Below are 20,739 nucleotides of genomic sequence, written 5' to 3'. Positions count from 1 at the left end.
TATAACATTAATTGATCAGTTTCATTCCTTAGTATCCCCCCCTTTTCTTCCCCTTTCTTTGTCTCTTGTGGCTGTGTCACTTATGATGATACAAGTCAGTTAGTTTATAGAATGACTTCAATTTGGACATTCTATAAAATAAGAAAATATCAGATTGTCTGATTTTTTTTCATAGTTAGGTTTAGTTTATGCATTTTTGTCAGTAATACCACAGAGGTGCTGCTGTGTCCTTGACTGTGTGTCACATGATGTCAGTTTGTCCTTTATTAGCTTCCTCGTGTTACCTTTGATTCCTTGACCAATGTGGTAGTTATCATGTTTACCATGTTTCTAGCTCCTGTAAACTTAATGCTTTAACATCTCTCCTACATGCATTTGCCAGGCATACCTTGTGTTGGACAGCCTGATAATGTGCCTGAGTTACCTTGCCTTGACATTTTGCTTCCTGCTTGTTTTTCAAATACATATTTGTTCTATCCTAAACCTACTTGCCCATGGAAATCACAGTAAATATTCTTGCCCACAGTTCCTCCCTTTACTTCTTCCTTCCAGTGTAGTCCCCTGTGGCATGATGTATATTCCAATCCCAGAGACTTTTTTGTTTAATTATTTGCAATCACTGAATTGATCCAGTGGATATAGTTGGAGACCTAGGTGAAGATGGAGGGCTTGTGGTAATAATTACAGCCAAGAGCAGACTTGAAGCTGAACTGTGCTGGCTGTGCACGCAGTAGTTCAGTGGTCTCTCAGAGTCACCTGGTTTTCTGTCAAACCCCTTTTCTTTCTGGATGTTACTTTCTTCCAATCATAAGGTTATAATGGCACCAGCCATGTTTGTTTATACTGTGTCCTCACCTCACTCTTATTTTTCCTCTCTCTCTGTTTTTCCTTTCTTTCTTTCTCTTTTAAAGGAGAGAATGTTTATTTGAGGCTCATGGTTTCAGAAGTCTGAGTCCATAGATGACCAACTCCAAAGTTCTGGGTCCAAGGAGAGGCAGAACATCATGGCAGAAGAGCATGGTGGAGGGCCGGGGTTGTGGCTCAGTGGTAGAATGCCTGCCTAGCCCTGGTTTGATCGTCAGCATCACATAAAAATAAATAAACAAAATAAAGTCATTGTGTCCATCTACAACTAAAAAAATTAAAAAACAAGGGGCATGGTAGAAGAAAGCATCTCAGGACATGACATGGCAACCAGGATAGACAAATTATAATTTCTTTTGGTACTGGAGATTGGACCCAGGGGCGCTTTACCACTGAGCTACATCCCAGCCTTTTTAATTTTATTTAAAAAAATAAGTTGCTTAGGGCCTTGCTAAATTGCTGAATCTGGCCACAAACTTGCGATTCTCCTGCCTCAGCTCCCTGAGTTGCTGGGATGATAGTCATGCATCACTGTGCCTGTCTGACAAACTTTATTTTTAATGGATCTGTTGTCCTTCCCATACACAATAATAATAGAACCTATTAACACATTTGCCAGGTTTCTCTGCTTAAAGTTACCCTTTTCCCTAATTAATAAGTAATTTGTGGGATGGTACCTCAAACATTTTTTGACTGAGAAGCATATGAGAAATAGTTCTTTCCCTGACCTACTAAATTGATCTAATCACTCACTAATGGGTAATGACCTCCATTGGAAAGCACTAGTCTCATGGAAATATCACTTTGAATCATTTGGTTGCTGAATGGAAAATAGATGGGAGGAGTAAAACTGATAGCAAGGAGCCCATAATAAGTCTTGCCATAATTCAGGTGAGAAAGATTGATAGCTACTGACAAACAGGTTGAGAAAAGTGAGTGGGTTTAAAAGACAAGTGAATGGGTTGAGAAACTTGAAACAACTCATGATTGATGACATTTGAGTGTGGAGGAAAGAGTGAGATATCAAGACGATCACAAATTTCTGGTGTGGTCTCTGGGGTGGATGGTGGTTGGTGGTTGTCTTTACTGAGATACTGAAGAGTTAGGGTTCAGACTCCATGGTGTTGAGTTTGGGATTTCAGAACGTTGGATTGGAGCTATCCATTGGGCAACCGGGTCTGTGTCACTTAGAAGGAAAATCGAGTTTGGATTCTTAGCAAACTGAAATTGGACTTTACTTATGAAGATTTTACAACCTCATGCCCAATGCCAGAAGCATGAATTTAGTTCGGGATAGAAACTAATGCTCTGAAAATATTTCCGGTAATAGTAATATGGTGTGAATGAGTGAAAAATATACCAAGGAAGCCAATTAGCATAAATTTGCTAGAAGGAATTTCACGTTTCAGCACTCCTCCCTGTGCTTTTTTTGGTTGTCTGCTCTATGAAGTCCTGTATGCATACGTGGCGAGAGAAATGTGAAAAATAAATTAAACTTGCATCAAAGAGAAACGGTGGTGACTTACATCGCAAGTGAAGTAGCCTGGGCTTTTTCGGATGCTGGTCCATAGTTGTAATCCTCCAAATCTAGCAACACTCATTCTCGGTCAGGTATAGATACCCGAGATAAACACGTGCATAGTGCAGGCTATTTACAAGCGCAATAAATTTGGGATTACATGGATACTTTAAAAAAAATATTTTTAAGAAAGCTAGTGAGGATGGATGGATCGTGCTCTGGTCTCCCACCACTACTCTTTTCTGCTCCCCTCCTCTCTTTACCCCTTCTGCGTTATTCTGGGATTAGCGGCTGGGTCGGCCCCATACACAAATGCAGCTGGCTCCTACCATTGGCCTGAGCCCTGCTGTGCAACCACGTCAGGAATTCCAGTAAGTTGGCAACACTGGAGCACAAAGACAACAACAATGAGGAAAACCCTTCAGTGCAGAAAGGAATGTTTAGAGCCCCGACCGCTACATTGAAAGGAAACACACACACACACACACACACACACACACACACACACACACAATCGCGCCTGCGCACCCACGCGCGCACTGAGAGGAAACCCAGCCCCTCCCAAAGGCGGTCCTCCCTCCAACTAGCCCGCCCAGGCGCGCGCGCCTCCCCAGCACGCGCGACTACTCTTTGTAACTTGTAGGTGCGGGGACGCTCATTGACTATGCAGCGCGGTTCTTGCGAGAGTGGGACTGGCCTGACCCCTGCGCGGTCTCGTACCATCGCCCCGGCCGCCCGGAACCGGCATAAATCACCCGCGGAGACTGGAGTGCAACAACTTGCCCCCTCACCGCCTCCCTCCTCCCACCGGGGTCATCCGCCTCACTTCTCCAGTCCTCCTTCTCGCCCCGCCGGTCCCCAATCCTGCCTCCTCCTCGGCGCCGCACAGCAGGAAGCAAATAGAATGCCAGTGGCCAGAGCACAGAACCCTGGAATTCCCTGTTCAGAAACACTCTTCACGACTCTAACAGTTGTTTGTCTACACCTATCCTATCCCTGATCCCCAAAGCTGCTCCAACCGTAGAGTCCACACAAGCTATGCCATCCGGACTGTTGGGGACAGCAGAGCCCCAGATGGTTAGTGCTCTGGGGAGAAAGGGCTAGCGGTAATTGGCAAAGTATCTTTCCAGTGAGAGGGGAGACGGCGGGACCTTGTCCAGGGACCACGTGGATATAGGGCTTGCAGCCTCCATGCGTCACAGCTTTCTTGAGGGCGCTGAGGGAAAAGGGTTCCTTGGACCAGGATCCCGTCCTGGCCGCGAGGCCCACTGCGGAGTTGCTTCAGGGGCGGGGGCATAAGATTCTAGGAAGACCTCTGGCCGGAAACTACAACTCTTCATATTGAGCTCTCCGCGCCCGCAATAAGTTGCACCAGCTCTTTTCTCTCCGTCCTCCGGTGCCCCGTACAGTATGGGAACCGGGCTCTGAGGTCGCGTGTAAGGCTCATTTGCAGTGCTCTTGGGAGCCCGGTCCCCCCTCTGTTAGTTCAACGTAGTCCCCAAAAGAGAACCGCGGAGTTTCGTGAATCCCTAGCGTTTCTTCTTCTTAATAACCCGCTCTGGCACCACGGAGAAGACATTCTTTTAAGTTTGCTTCAAAATGAACAGATTTGTAAAGAAGCTCGATCTGGACCGCGACACATGCAGACGTGGCACTTAAAAGCTAAACATGCCAATCTTTTCCTCAACAATGATCCAAACACCTCTCTAACTTGTAAAGACGCGAACAACTCCATTTGAGCAGCCTGAACCCTATCTGGGGAAACCAGGGACTCCGAGGGAGCCTAGAGAGTTCATGTCTGGGAATGAGGGTCGCAGATCTGTCCAACTGCCTCTTTACTCTTGCCCTTTTCCCTTCCTTGGTGTGCTCTTCCCTTCCCTTCTGCCTCCCCCGCTTTTTTTCTTGGTTATTTTTTCTTTCCTTTTCCATCTCTTATTTTTCTTTCTCTTCTCTACTTTTGATATTACCCCCTTCTCCATTCCTTTGCATTGCTCATTTAGTTTCTAAGGCTGTGTCCCCGGCCGATTTCCCCGTGGGACGTCTAGCCTGCTTCTGTTCCGGAGCAAATCCTGCGGAGAGGCAAAGGCAGCGCAAGCTTGCGTGTGAGTATGCTTAAGAGTGACTATGTTAGTGTTTTAGTGCGCGCGTGTGTGACTGAATCAGTTTGTGTGGCAGTGAGGAGTGTGTGTGCCTGTATTAGTTCGTGCATGAGTGTATGCGTGTGTGGAGTGTGCGTATGTGAGCGCGCATGTGTTCGAGTGCCCATTCCTCCTAGCGCTGCAAAGTGCAGGGGGCGGGCCGGGCGGCAGGGGGCCTGCCCGGCTGGATTCCCGCATGCTAGTTCCGGGGCGGTCGGGTCTAAAGGGCTTTATGCACTGTCTGGAGGGTGGGGACTGGAGCGGGTAGAAAACGGGATGCCTCAGGCGTCGCGGCAGGCTTTCTGCTGCTAGGAGCGAGCTGAGGTGCGGAGCGCAAGGAGCAATCAGGAGAGGAGGCGCTGCTGGTGTTGTGAGGGACGCGCGCCCACCTCCCGGGGAAGGAACGGCGAGGCCGGGGACTGTCGCGAGGATGGAGCGCCGGGCGGCGGCGGTGGGGTGCAAGCTGCTGCTGGCTCTCGCCACTTGCCTGGTGCGGGTCAGTGGCCAAGGTAAGCACCCACTGGCCAGAGCCATGCCGGAGCTATGGACTTCCTTGGGCACGGCAGGGTAGAGTTCAGCGGAGGGGAGCGGCCAGGGTAGGGCGGCGGCGCGGGAGCTGCTCTCCTTGGGGCTCTAAAGTTACCCTGCGAGTGGCGAGCGCAAGCACCCCACTACCGGCTCAGGAACTCAGCAGCCGCCAATTTGAGAACGCAGCTCCACCGGTTTTGGTGACAGCTCAACCCATTGGGACCCCGTCTTTCTTCCCACGCGGGGTTGTCCCGACCCTTCTGGAAAACCCTTTGCAGTTGGGAACGGGAAAAAGAGGATCTCCCTTGCAGATCTGCAACCTGCTCCTACCAAGAATTTCTTCTTCGGAGTCTGAGCGGTCCTCGCCGCTCTGAGCGCAGCTTTCCACCTGCAGCGCTTGGCTAGGGAGATCGCTTAGTGCGCTCAGGGCCGCAGGCCAGGGCTCCCCCTCCCATCACCGGTGAAACTTGGTCCCGCGGTGACCCCCAAGAGACCGCATCTCATGATACAGATCATTTACGAGTCAAGATAAGACCGGGAGGCGGGATTGGCCGAGAAAGCGGCTGAGATACTGGAGTATTTTCTCGAAGAGTTTTGCTTTCCAACAGGGAGGTGGGGGCTTTTGTGTGCATGAATGGGACCGGTTTGCGTCGCCAGTTTTGGGGCTCGAATGCGGAAAAAGTTTCTAGTATGGCTTTAAACTTTTCTCAAGTTGTTGGAGAGTTGTTTTTACAGAAATGGAGGGAAGGAAAAGAAAGGGAGAAGTGGAGGGAATAAAAACAGTAAGAGGAGCTGAGAACTGAGGGAAAGACAAGCAAGTAGAAAGGAATGGAGAGAAGGAGGGGAGAAAGAGCGAAGTTGAAGAGCAAGAGAGCACGGGGGTTTTGGGGGTGGGGGACAGCGAGAGAGAGCCAGCGCCAGCGAGGGAGCGAGCAGGATGAATGGAAAGGGCCAGGAGGCTACAGGAGAGCCCGCGAGCTCTCTCCCTGGCTTTGCGTTGCTAGGTAGCAGCCGCGAGCTGCGTGTGACAGACCACCAGACAGACAGAGCGGACACTGCTGCCACTGCAGGGACTAATCTGTCTGTGGGGATGGGGGACCCCCCCTTTCCCCTCCTGCGCCTTCCCGTCGGACATCTTAATTGCCCTACAATAAAAATGAAACCCCTATTGTTGCCGGATTAGCCAAAGCAATAAATTGATTTCCCTGGATCACGTATTGGGGTTGACGGGTGGGGACTGTGGAAGCCCCCATTTATGGAGGAGAGAGGGGAGGGCTTGTGGATGGGCCGTGGCATGTATTCAAATGGTTAATCTGCTTGCTTGCTTCAATTCTTAGCGTAAGCTCCTTAGAGAGAATCAAGTAAGTAATTATACAGCAACTCCTAGCAGCACCCATTTCAGACTTCCTGGGAAGAAGTTTGGAAATGCCAACAAACCCCTCTGGTCTCGCAAAAATCTTTGGAAAGGGAGGGGAGGCAGGGAGAGAACGTTAATAATTCTTTCTTTGGACAGCTTTTTCAGTGTTGGAGATACAGAAAGTTTATTTTTATTGTGAGGAGTTTCTGCTATATATATATGTGTATATATGTATATATACATATATACACACATGTATGTACACATGTATGTACATATGTGTGTGTGTGTATATATATATATATATACATATATATATATATATATATATATATACCTTATGTGCTAAATATAGCAATAGGATTTACTACACTGCCTGTCAGGAGGAAATAGTCCCCTGTTTAATCTACAAAATCCCTGTACAACTAGAACATGTTCTTTTCCCTGGGTGGATGATTTAGTTTCTAACCAGTTTCTTCTCTTCTTGGTAGTTATATCCATGTGTCTTCCATTCTATGATAATATATTATAATAATATGTACAGCAGTAATAACATAGTATGCATTTATATATGTGACAGGTCCTGTTCTGGGTATCTTACAGTTATCTACTCATTTTGTCTTTATAATATTTCTTTAAAGTTAGTAGTGTTATTATCCCTAATTTACAGATAGGAAAATGGAGGCATCTAACAATTAAGTAATTGCCCATGGTTCATATTGCTAGAAAATGGCAAAGATATGAGGCAAACCTAGGGAATTCTGACTCTAGAATTCATAATGTAACCACTACAGTATGTGACTCTCTGTTTCTCTCTTTTCTTTTGTGCTAAACATGTCATGCTAAGTTACTGTGCATGTGTAAGTTTACTCAAGAAGCCCAGCAGCATTTTGCGTTTTTACCCTACTGGGTAAAATTTACCTGCTGCTTCATAACCATGGAATGGTGGATATTTTTTCAGAAACTTCAGGTTTCTAAGACCTGATCCCAAGTCATTCCTAGTCTTCATATCTGATATATTTTTAGATATATATCCTCTGCATGTCCTCAGTCTAGTTGGTTGAAGAGACTTCTATATTCCCCTTGTATTGATACTGTCTTATCATATGAAATAAAATATGATGAAATTGTGAATGCCTTTAGTTAAGCACTGAATTCTAGGTAGAAACTCAGCACTAACTTTGTGCCACTAGAAATTGGAAAAGCAGAACTTTGAGGGTTGCATGGTTAGGCTTTCTGTTTTCAAAATTCCATATCTGTAAAAATTGTTTGCATTTCTTCATCTTTTTCACAATGCTTTTCAAGAAAAAAATTTATGAGTGCCTTCAGGAGTTAAGCTCTCTAGGTTGTAGCAATGGCTTCACTACGTCCTAGCTGTGTGGTCTTAGAGAAGGCACCTAACTTTGCATGGCTCAGATGTTTAACTGCAAAGTTGACATGATAATAAGAACTTTTCCCATGACATTCTATGAATAGTGTATGGTATATAGACAATGAAAATAAACTAGTAGTTATTTTTATATTTGTGTATGTACATATTTTTTGAGGCACTGGGAATTGAACCCAGGGCCTTGCACTTGTTAGGAAAGTGCTATTTTTATTTTTATCAACACTAAAGTAAAATACTCTTGCTTACTCTTCCTATTTCCAATTTTCACTGCATGTAGAAAAGTCTTCTGTAAGCATTTTTTACTAATAGTTCTTTGAGGAATTCCCAGATCCAAGGATGTACCCTGAAGTTTTTTAAAAATATTTTTTATTTTTAAGAAAATAGTATTGATCTTAAACAAGGTTTTATTCTTTAATGTGGTGATGTCCTCAAGAGTTAGTATCATCTTTTAAGACAATTATGTCTTTGAGTGAAGTTTGTACATTTAAAAGAATTGTGGGACCAATAACAAATATGCAATGTTTTGTTGCATCTCACCTCTCGTACCTGATTGATGCTTTTATTTCACAGCAATTGGCTTATATTTCTCTATGTGAGGTTCCGCTTTTCTGTTCTTTATAGGGCTTCTGCCTGAGCTCCCTTTAGTCATGTGGTAGAAATGAAGACTTTTTGCACTTAAAGGGAACCTTAGATATCAAACTGGTCTGCTTGTATTATTTTACAGATAAGCAATTACCTCAGGAGGGAGGACAGGCCTGAAAGGAGTGAAAGGGAAGGGGATAAGTACCTGGCCTGAGGGTATGGAGACTGTAGTAGAGCTAAGATCTGAATCTGATCACCTCATTCCCAGTCTTTGCACTTGACCATTTTTAGATAATGTCCTCTGAAAGTCCCCATCCTCTTTGGTTGAGGAGATTTCTAGATTCCTTTCAGTTGATCCTGACTTATCAGATGAGTCAGAGTATGACAAGTAGATGACCTTGGTGCATCTTTGAAAAAAAAATTGGGTAGACCTCTTGTCCCAGGCCAAAGAAGAATCTTGTGATAGATTAATAGAACTGTGTGCATGTACTTTCAGTTTGATGGGGCACTTCTGCCACATCAGAGCCCTAACTCCCAAGGACCAAGCCTCCAGACCCATTTTGCAAATCTTTGGGCCATTAAAACACATTCCTGAAAATCTTTGGATTTTCTAGTGCTGACTGCTATAAAACTAGGTTTTTAGTCCTACTCAAGGTAATTATTAGGTCATGGTTAATCATTTATGCAGGCAGTCACTCTAAAAACACTGACAGGTTTTTAAATTTTTTAAGTGAGAATTTTTATTATAATTAAAAAATAACGATACTATGAATCTAGATGTATTTCTTGTGTTACTAGAAATATTGTTATAATGACTTTGGGAGTGTCTGCTAAGTCCTAGCAGCCAGAACAGGGTACATAGAAAGTAGAGGGTGTTTACAAAAGGCTTTGAATTAAAAGGAAAAGAATTTCCACGGTTGACTGCATGAACATAGACCAACTAAAAAGATATTATTTGTTAAGCCCTGTGCTAGATTGGGGAAAATGAGTTTGATGGAATATTCATTATTATTACTTGATTAGTTATGTCCTACTTTGTTAACTTTGCTTATTTTTGAGGAATTTCTAAAATAATTTTACCACTATGGTTAATTCCACAAATATATATTGGTATGAAGTGCTTACAGTATGCTAGTGATTCAGTAGTATCAATAGTACTGTAAGGCGAGGGAACATAAGAACTGAGGCATCTAGATTTCACTGGTTCCTAATGACCCCCACCAAGATTTCACTAACTTTAGAAGGATTGGACATGTTTTAGCGTCAGAGTTTGGGGCTCCTTGTTGAAAATGATCAGGTTGATGGTTGTTTTGAAATGTTAAGGATGCTTCATATGTTCTGTAGAGGTTCATGAAATGTTCCTTGAATAATTTCTCAACAAACCTTGTTATTAGGAAATATGAGGAATTTTGAGATTTTTTGGAATTAGAGGAGCTGGGGTTGAATTTTAGCTCTGCTTTTTACTCTCTAGGAAATCCAGTACAACAACTTTTGATGTGGGTCAGTTTACTTATATGTAAAATGGGTTCATATCTACCTGACAGGATGGTTATGCAGATCGACTGAGGACAAAAGTATGAAATGTCTTAGAGACTGTGAAGTCTCATATAGATTTCTATCCATCATTATCATCTTACTAAAGAATTTGACTTTTTATAACCTGGGGGTGGAGATGTGTTAGTATCTAGGTATCTTCTTTGTAAGTGGTTCCAAGAAGGATGCATCTACTTAGGTTGATGTGCCTTTTACTGACTGTGACAACTTTACATGTTTTCTAAGACTATTATGTTTGTAAATGACAGAAACCTATGCTAAACCAACTGAAGCCAAGGAAATTTATTGGAATACATACTCAAAAAGGTACAGATATTCAGTTGAGCTACCTGAGATTGCCCTTTTTTCCAAGCCAAAAAAGTCAGATCCTGGCAGTTTCATTTGGTTCAATCAAATACAAAATAGAGGCTTGTCCTATGTCATGCCAGTCTTGTTTTCTCTTCGTCTCCTGTCTCTGAGATGATTCCATTCCCAAACATGTTCGCCTTTGGTGTAAAACGACTGTCAATCACATGCCTACTGAGAAAGAGCAAGAGTTTGATTGCTTTCAGTAAATGTCTCAGAGGCATCACAGGGACTTTGCAAGGTCATAGGCTCATGGGACAAATGACTGCCATATCCAGAGTTATGAAGTGTTCTTATGGCTTAGGCACGTGTCTCTTACTTGGTCCTTGAGGTCATGGAGTAAGTGTGGACCTTAGAGGGAATTTGGGGTAAAGCTACCAGAGAAGGGTGAACAGATACTGAGCTGCAAAAATGACCAGTGACTGAGGATGTGATTTTCATTTTGTGTGAAGATGGACTTGAAAAGGCTGGCATTCCTTGGATAACTCCATGAATTAAAGGGAGAAAAGTATTAGAGACATTAAAAGACATGGTGCTCTATGTTCATGGAATCACGTTGCAACTTTTAAGTCTGGGAGGAGAATGGGAGAAGGAAGGGCTTTGTGAAGGTTTGTTTGGAGCCCCAAGTTTTCTTATTTGGAGGAGACCTTTGTGATGAACAGGAAAATTCTGGAAAATGAGTGTAGAGAGCAGCATATAGGAACTCTTGAGTTCATTGTAGGCTTTCACTTTTTCTGTGACTCCTCTATCCTTACTCCTCACTTTCACTCCTTTGTTTATGTCACTAAGACTTTGTCCCTTTTCCACATACTAAATCTCAGCTATGAGAATGAGGTAGACAGAGAGAAGAGAGAAGAGTCTGAAGACAGGTTAAGATGCTTCCACGGAGATAGACTACATCTTGGTGCATGTCTAGGAGTCCTAGGGACTTCCTCCACAAATGGTAGAACAGATTTCTTTTATACCATACTGGATTAATTTTCAAAAGCCAAATATATGTGTTGTGTGCTGATGGCTACTTTGTTGGTCTTTAATTTAAATTTTAATTTGAATAGCATGTGCCAAGAAAATGAAAACATTATTATTCCTAAACTAAGATGGTTAACTTCCATATTTGGGCACTGCTGATGTACGACAGCACTAAGAAATGTGTCTTTCCTAGAAAAATGACATATTAGACTATTTGAAGTTTTGTGCTGAAATCTCAATACTTTTGATCATTAGTCCTCAGGTCATGCCTGACCCCAAGGTTATAGGAAAGAGTGAGAAATGAGTGAAAGGAGGAAATGTAATTATCATTCTGTGCATTGAAAAGTTAAGCCGATATTACCATAGATACAATGACTTGTTTATTGTCCAGATTTTGAGATCCAAGTTTGTAAGCAATACCCAAAGGTCTCTTTTAAATTAGCACCACCAACCAATAACACATGCAGATTCCTCATAAATTTGAAAATAAACCTTAATTTACTTGTCTATTGATTTACATTAAGTGACAGCATATCTGCTTTTGAGGTCCAATGGGTGTTGAGGAAATCTGAAGAAGAGGAAGAGGAAAGTAGCCACAATTTTGTTATGTTAGAATTTCTTGGATTCCCATATAAAAATATCCTGTCTTATATTGTCAGAGATTTGCATGTCATTTCAGACCCAATTCTTTGGTTTTTATTGCATTAACAAGAAACATTTTTTTGAGTAAAGGCTCAAAAAAATTAAAACCATTTATTTCATAGAAAAATCCGTAGAGGTGAATTGCAGAATGGAAGTAATTTATCTGAAATATGTCAATCTCACCACATTTGAACCTTATTGTAAGAGGAAAATGCTCTCATATATTGCCACACTGTGTACTTTTGATTTAGGGAAGGGTTTGTAGGACACTTTTTGATTCAAGAAACAAGAAATAGAAAACCCAACTCAAATTGGCTTAAACAATAAAGGGTATTTATTGGCTCATGTAAGTGAAAAACCCTGAGGCAGAGTGGAGTTCAGGTGAGGTGCAGTCAGGGCTCCTGTTCCCTTTCTTTGTGTTTTTTGACTCTACTCCCCTCTAAGTTTCAGCTCTGTTGTCAGTCTGGTTTCCCATATGGTTGTAATGTAGCTACCAGGGCAAGCGGGGCTACATGTTTCCTTGTCCACAATTAGAGGGAATTCAGCTTTGAAAAAGGTTTTAGCTATGTTCTTAAAAGCATTATTTCATCACAGTAACATAAAGTGTTATAATTTCTAAGGACCTTGGATAGATGCCAGTTAGCTTCCCAAACTTGACACATCATAAAAATCACCTGCGGAGTTTTACAAACTACTGATTCTTAGGTCAAAACCCATGCTTACTACATTAAAGATAAGGGAATTTGTTTTGAAGAGCTTCTGGTGGTTCTGAGGGTCAGACAATTTGGGAACAACTGACCTAGGTAACCGCTATTATTTTTTAGTTTTATGAACTGGGACTTAGAGAGAGATGACCAGTCACTACCGAGTCCTTCCAGTGGCAGTTTAGTTTAGTATACTTGGTTAAATCTATTCCTTGCTCTGAATGGGAAAGTTACAAGAATAACTACTCTTAGGTCTGAGGGTAAGACCATCTTTTCTGGCCAGCATGACAGGTCTTAAGCCTCTGCCATTGTGTGTGTCCTAATTGTATTCTTGGCTCTTTCCCTGGACACCCCTGAAGCTCTTCCTCCCACTATATGATGTAAACAAGTGTCAGAGGTTTTCTAGTCCCTTCTCAAATAAGGTGGAAATTTAGCTCAGCCCGTCCTCTCAGTGCCCACAGGCTTCTGGAGCAGCCATGGATTCCATGGTGGGAATGGGAATACTGTAAAACTTGATAGCTCATTTCCTTTATATCCTAACCCTGTCTTTGTTGACCTCACTGGGACTTACAGTTTGTTGACACTACCTTGTCTTCACTGTCCCTCACATTCCTCAGCTTATATTTTATGACCCACTCACGTTCTCCTCTTTCCTTAAGCCTTTGAGACTGTCTGCTCAATTGTTTGATTTTGTTTTTATAAGTGTGAACATAGAAATGATCAGGAGAGAATTCCACCACCTCATCCCTCCACCATCATCTCTTGCACTTCCCCCTGTGTCTTCTGTCTGCTCTAACCAGTTCATCCATGTTCTGGATCACATTCTTTTTCACCTCTTAGCAATTGTCTTCTTTCTCTTTTACAAAATCCTCTTGGTCCCACGTTCCTTTCTAGATACCACCCTCATTTCTCTGTTCTTTCCACACTGACATTTTGTCTATATCCCCTGCAGTTTCTCTCCAGTTTTTCTTCGAATCTGTTCCCTCCAGGTTTTTGCCACCATCCTTGACACATATTTCTTTGTAATGTCACTGATGACCTCCATGTTAAATCCACTGATTCATTCTTGGCTTTGGTCTTATTATTCCTTTTTGGGGTACTGAGGATCAGGGCCTTGTACGTGTTAGGCAAATGCTCTACCACTGATCTACAGCCTTGTTCTGGCTCAGATCCTCTTTAACCCATGAGCACCCTTAGACACAGTATATCCCGTCTTCCTCCACCAAACTCTTCTTTGGTTTCTAAAAAACTACACTGTCCAGGTGTCCTTCCTTCTTTCCTTTTCTAGGTGCTCTATTTCCTTGGTGGCCTTATCCTGTCTTACTTACATGCTCACATCTTTCAAATTTGTGTACTAATCCAGACCACTATCCTAAACTCCAGACCAATATATCCACCTGCTCATTGGACATGTCCATTTGGTTGTCCAATAGTCATCTCAGACTTAACAGATCCCAAATTGGACTCCTGGTCTCAACTAATGCTCTGAATCTGTTTTCCACCTGGAATTCCTCACCCCAGGAATTGACTGCTCCATCCTTGCTCAGGCCCCAAACCTTGGATTCCTCTTTTTCTTTTCCACCAGTATCTAATCTTTCAGAAAACTGCTTTGCTTCAATCTTTGGAATATATCTAGAATCTAACCATTTTCACTGTCTTTGACTCCATCACACAGGTCCATGTGACCACCATCTCTTGCCTGGATTATTGCAGTAGCTTCTTTATGGTCACCTGCTTCTCTCTGCCCGAATTCTGTCTACTTGTTGATAGTAGCTAGAAGAGCCCTCTCCTATCAGTCAGATCATGGCACTCCTCTGCTCAGAAGCTCCCGTGGTTTCTGTCACAAGCAAGTTGGGTTGTCCAGAAACAGATGCTGAAATGGAGCTTGGAGCACAAGTATTGCCATGACCAATATCCGTGAGAGGAAAGAGAAAAAGGATGGGCAAAAGAAGAACTTGAACTGTGACAAGGCTTTGGGCAACCCAGTGGAAGTCCTGGAGCAAGAGTTGCCTATTTAGAGTGTCCTGTTTCAGACCTTGAGCAAGATGGCCTTGCTCAGCCACTGGATATGGCCTGCCCTTGGGCAGGTGGCCTTTGCCAGCCGAGGCAGATCCCAAAGATGCTGATTGCAGGTAGGGAGTCCTTCCCTGCAGCTGGTCCTTCCTCGAAGGGGAACCTGAGTGGTGCATCTCCAGGTGTCCTGCCCCTCCCCATCTCATGAAGAGTTCAAGTCCTTTCAGTGGTCTGCATGACTCCAACCACCTGGCCTCCACATTACCACCCTGACCTGGTGTCCTCCTCTCCCCAACTCAGTGCTTCAGGCACAGTGATACCTTGCTTTCCCCCAACCCAGTGAGCACTCTCAGGCCTTCCAACTCACTTTCTGTCTTCCTGTCTCAGACTGTGTATGACTTGCTTCCTCGCCTCCTACAGGTATTTGCCCATGGATACCTGCTGGGTGTGGCCTTCTCTGATTCTTTCCTGATTTCCTTTCTCCATTACACTTCTCACCATCTGAGAAGGTATGTTAATTAAATTACTTAATTTGTTTATTTGCTTATTGTCTTTTCTATTCTATGGTGTAAGGGATTTTCATCTCTTTTATTCATTGCTTTATCTCTAGTGTCCAAAATAGGGCTAAATAAAGTCGAATGGTGGTGCATAGAGGCCACCAAGGATGCTAAGGACAGGCATCCTCAGCTCTTTACCATGTTTCTGGTCTTGCCAGCCCTAAATTCCCCCAGGCCCCTGGAGGCCCCCTCAGGATCCTGATGGAGAAAAAAAAAAGAAAATTGCTGTCTCTCTGAAAGCAAGTGGCTTAGCAACGCTGTTTCTCTTCATTTGACTCCCAGCTTTTGTACACCTCTGTGCCCCACCCCCCACCCCCTGGTGACTCCCAGTGCACTTGAGAGTAGCTGATTTTGCATCAGTCTTTGTAACTTCCATCCCAGGCTCTTGGTTACCCTGTGAGAATTTCTCTATGCTACAGAATGGGTCATTCTGCTATTTTTTACGACAAATTTGATACAGTAGCTTTTACAAAAAGATAGGCCAAAGTTTTAGACATTATGTTAGTGGACTGTCATTCTGTGTTTAAACAGAACACAAAAGAAAGCTTTCTGAGATCATGGCACAGTGAAAACAGCCTCCATGAGACAAAAGGCCTTCTTTGGAGAGAGGAGGGGCTTCTAAACTCAGGGGGCTGCTTGGACTGTGGTGGAAAGAGCACCACAGGTCCAGTCAGGGCGTTCCTGAGTCTTGTTCTTGATGAATGAAGGAAAAATGGCCCAACCAAAGAGGGCCCCAGATTGCTGAAAAAGGCCTGTAGCTGCTTGTCCTTTGGGCACAGCTGTTCTCATGTCAGTCCCCATTCTTTTGAGGACTCCATATGTAGCAATTAATTTAGAGGGGAATGACTGGATTGCATGCATGTACTGATAAAGAAGTGGAGGAATGAGCTAAAATAATCACTACCTTTGTGTGTATGTGATGCCAGATCAAACCCAGGGCCTCGTGCATGCTAGGCAAGCACTCTACCACTGAGCTATATCCCCAGCCCTAAAAATTACTAAATGTTTTGAATTCCTTCTGTGTATCAGGTCCGAAGTATTTTTTGGTTATTAATCTACCTACTTCTTTATGAATAGTACAAATATTACGTGTAAAGGACCAAGGCAAAGACAGGTGGGATAATTTGTCAAAAGTCTTCAAATTAGATGGTGGAGCTACAATTTGAAGTCAGAAAGCCAGTGTTGTCATTGTGGATAAATAAGAGCAAATGGAAGCCAGTTTCTCTGTAAACCTTTACTTAGTGGCTCTTATAACCATAAGTCAACCTCATTTCAGAGGGTGGTACCTTCTCATTTCATTTCAACTTTTGGACATTTTCCTGCTACTTTTGGCAGTTCACTCAGTACGTGTTGATCATGACCTTTTCATGTTCCTGGCACGTGGTAACTAGGTACTACAAAGTATAGGGATTACCTCTACATGGGCCCTGTTCAAAACAGCTGTGTGCTGGAAGGGTCCATTTCTGTTCCACCTTAGATGACCTTTCACACTCATTAGCTTCAATCTGATTCTTGCCTGCTGAGTTTCTTCTGTACTACTATTTTCTAGGAACACCCTTTTCTCTATAATTACATGTCTTTTCATTCAGAGCACCCTTATCTAACCACAGTTCTAGTCCAGCTTCTCATCAGGGATGGCAGTGTTATATAGATTTTTAAAGTTTTTTGCTTCAAATTGATGGAAAAAATGCCAAGTCTTAAAGTCCTAGAAGGAAGTAATGAACAACCCAAATGAGAGCTAAGTCTCTTTATATCCCAGAGGAGTCTGCTCCTATAGATCCAGAGAAGACATCTCCTGTGTGCTGGATATGTTTAAAGGTCTCTTGGCCCCAAAAGTATCATTCAGTGTTGCCAAAGATGTCTGTTCTATCATCTCTAGAACCAGCTCTTCACAGTAAGAGTGTTTCTCTCTGAAACTCTGCATGGTAAATGCTCGTCAGAGCAGGGATCAGAGAGAGTGAGATTTGGGGTTGATATGTTTTGATAGGGACAAAAGAAGGTACCAGAAGGTTTGAGGTAGTCTTGAAAGGAACTCACCTGCTTTTTGTGGGGAAAAAGGCATTGTTCCTCTTCCTTAGGGGGGCTTTATGTGAGGTTCCTACTGGGAATAGTTAAGTTGGCTTCAAAAAGAAGTTTTTACTATCTAGCATGGTTTCCCTTAGTTAACTAGATTGAAATAGGATTGTTAGAAGAAAATTAGAGATCAATCCTGGAAGCAAAAATGTTGAAGACTCTAATAATCCCTTAGGGATCTGTTAGTACCTGGTAAGTTTGAGGGGAAACTCTTGGATTGGAATATCAATGGCAGTTATAATTTTTTAAAATCATAATGATTACTGCTGATTGGAAATTCTGTTTTTCTTTTATGTTACTGTGTAATAAAGAATTACAAATGAAGAAAATCAAATACACACATGTCCCAAGTCAATTGCTAAAAGGTCATTTATTTATTTATTTTTGACAGAATGAGGGATTGCACCTATGGGTGCCAACCCTTTTTAAATTTTATATTGAGACAGGGTCATGCTCAGTCACACAGGCTGACCTCAAATTTGTGATCCTTTTGCCTCAGCCTCCTGAGTAGCTGGGATTGTAGGGATGTGTCACTGTACCTGTCTCTAAATAGTTAACTTTTATGTACCAAAATTCCGAAAAATTTTCCAGTTTATTTCTTAAAAAAATTTGTTTTTTATTTGTAGATGTACACAATACCTTTTTTATTTATTTATTTATTTTTATATGGTGTTGAGGATCGAACTCAGTGCCTCATCCATGCTAGGCAAGAGCTCTATCACTGAGCCACAACCAAAGTTTACTTCTTTCCTAATATTTGGTGCAGTGAGGTGTTGAAAGAATTTGCTAAGTAATCACCAGAAGCTGAAGTTCTAGTGAAAAACAAAAATGTATGGTTTAAAAATTGAACATACTAACTGGAGGACAGTGTAAGGTAGATGTTTCTCCCTATAAATAATTAAACCCAACAGGGCAGATGGGAGAGAGATCATGGCACCCAGAGGGACTTGAGCTGAGAAGGATGCGTATGTATCCAACATCTGGACTTCCTTGTGAGGGAAATCAAAGGGTCTTTAATAGTTGTTGCAGATTGTGAATATGTGCACGAAAATCCTACTGTAATCAGATTTATTTTTCAGGCATTTTGCTGTGATTGAAGGAATGAGAAAGAGAAAGGAGTTGGAATGGACTTTTGTTAAAGCCGTAGTACTCTTGCCCTTTAGGGGATCTAAGTGTGCCTTGTCACAGTGACCTGGAACTTTGGTTCCCTCCAGGGCCTTCCTGCTCCTTGGGTACATCGGTAGATCAAAGACAGCAGCTCTGTTTTTCTCCAAGAGAAGCAGTGAATCTACTAATTGAGAACTAGGTGAACACGAGATACATAGGACATATTTTTGTTTTTTCTAACAGTGCTTGTTTCTTAGCCCACTCTTTTATAGGGAAGGTGTCTGTGAAAAAGAGAATAAAATTTTATAGTTCTCAGAGAGGCAGGCTTTGAGTATTGGCATTTGTGAAGTGCTTATTTTATTTTTGAATTAGCATAGGCTAAAACTGATGTGCATACATTTCCTTTCCTTCTTTTGTTCCTTTTTTTTTTTTTTTTTTTTTTCTTATTGTCTTTTAGGACTGGGGATGGAACCCAGGGCCTTGTGTATGCTAGGCAAGTGCTCCACCATGGAGCTCCAACCCCAACCCCTATTTCTAAAAGTTCTAATATATGTTTGTATCTGTGTAACCACCACCACAATCAGGATTAGAACAGTTCGGCAACTCCCGCTTCCTTTGTGCTAGTTCTTTGTAGTCACTCTCTCAAAACAGAGTGTTTCTCAAGTTCCTTTTTTGAAAACTCGCTTTCCTAGATGAAAGTCTCCATTGCCTTTCATTTGTTCATTTTTATGCAGGAAGTGTTGTTCCTTGCTCATTTTTGAAGTAATTCAAAATGACATGGTTAGTAAGTTTGCAAGACTGCCTGTCCTTTATTATAATGGGGGAAAAACCCTGGAAAGGTGGCAGCTCTTTCATTGTAGCCATGCAAGAAAAAAAATCCCACAAACTTGGCATGTTGCTCAATTGGAATCTGCAAAGAAAACACCCTCAAGAAATCTCTCTGGAAGAGGAGACAGAGGTTTATTTTTTATTTAACGATTTACCCCTTGACACCTGGGAAATGATTAGTTGATGTTTTCAAAGCAGATTAAGTCAGTGTGGTTAATTAACTGTGGTAATCAGGTGACTTAAATCAATTAACTCCTTGTTAACAATTTCCATCAATTTTGTAAATAAATGACTAAATCAGTAAATTGTGCTCTTAAGATGAAAGACTATTTCCTGATTTATTTTATTGATGACAAATTAGAGATTTTTCCTCCTCCTCTCATTCCCTCCCTGCCATCCTTACTCTTAATAATGAGAATCCTTAAGCCAGTCCGTTTGAGAGGAACACACCAGGGTAACGCTTAATATATGGTTTTAAGGAAAAGTCAAGTGTAAGGACACCTTTGCTCCTTTATCTCAGCACATTTTGAAAGAATGATTTAGGGAATTGAAACTTAATAAGTAAGCGTGTACTTGGTAACATTAAAAGAGAATGGGGATTAAAAGTAATGCTGAAAGTCACTTTAGGATAAGCTTATTATTAAATCATTAATTGTTTTCTTTTCCTAAGTTAAAGCTGGACGAGGATTATAATAAAATGAAACAGATTTTTGGTTTTTTAGCTAATAGTAAACCTTAATGGAAACTTAGATGCGCCATTTAGAAGGAATTTATCAAGCCATTGGGGTATATGTATTTTTTACCTTTAATTTTTCCTTGTGTATGCTAGGCAAGTACTCTGCCACTGAGCTACATCCCCAGCCTATTGGACTCTATTGATGGCATTCATCTTTAAATCTCAATTGGATTTCAAAATATCATACAAATGTACAACTAAAAGATCATTACTTTAAGAAATATTTATCATTTAAAATTCCCTTCTCTGGTAAGGTGACTTGACTGTGTCCTGGTCTCCAGTGAAATGTGGACCAGAATATTATAAACTATTTCATAGCTTTGAGTGTGCCATTGCATTTCTGAAGGGCATTGAAAACTTGGAGGACTTGCATCGTAGGACAGATTATATAGGGCTGTTGAGAACTGTGCCAGGAAGGAATATTTGAATTACTTTTGAGGAGTTAGTAAAAGTTTACATAACTGCAAAAATTCTATGCTAAAATGACTCCTTGTTTGTGAGGAAAAATGTCTGTGGTTTCCTCAAAGGTATAGAAGGTGGCTTCCATTTTGGGAATGAACTGAATCCAGTGATGTAAATTTCAGTCTCTGGCTGCCAGGCCAAACCGGGCTCTCCTACTATTTTAGAAGTTCTGGGTCATGCTCCCAGGGCCTTTTCTCACTTGCCCCAGGATCGCCAATCTCAGCAGGTTTACCTGGGATAGAGTTAACCTGTGACCAAACCCTTTCTGGTATTGGGACATGGGCTGGAATTGGAGCCTGGAGATTTTGATCTGCTGCTTTCCAGATGGGTTCCCACTGATCTCTCTTAGCTTCAGTTTCCTGGTCTATGCA

The 20,739-nt window shown here is 42.2% G+C and overlaps 1 protein-coding gene across 2 annotated transcripts in view; it reads left to right on the top strand.

The window, feature by feature from the left end:
* The first annotated feature begins 4,800 nt into the window (after nt 1–4,800).
* Nucleotides 4,801–20,739, top strand: part of Lrp2 (LDL receptor related protein 2) — a 192,046-nt gene continuing 176,107 nt past the window's right edge. For both annotated transcript variants that reach the window (XM_047547019.1, XM_047547018.1), the window contains exon 1: nt 4,801–5,030. In XM_047547019.1, coding sequence (XP_047402975.1) covers nt 4,952–5,030 — 79 coding nt within the window. In that variant the 5' untranslated portion in view covers nt 4,801–4,951. The remainder of the gene's footprint in view (nt 5,031–20,739) is intronic.

Source organism: Sciurus carolinensis, chromosome 3, assembly GCF_902686445.1.
Source record: "Sciurus carolinensis chromosome 3, mSciCar1.2, whole genome shotgun sequence".
NCBI lineage: Eukaryota > Metazoa > Chordata > Mammalia > Rodentia > Sciuridae > Sciurus > Sciurus carolinensis.
This window is presented reverse-complemented; position numbering and strand designations above follow the sequence as displayed.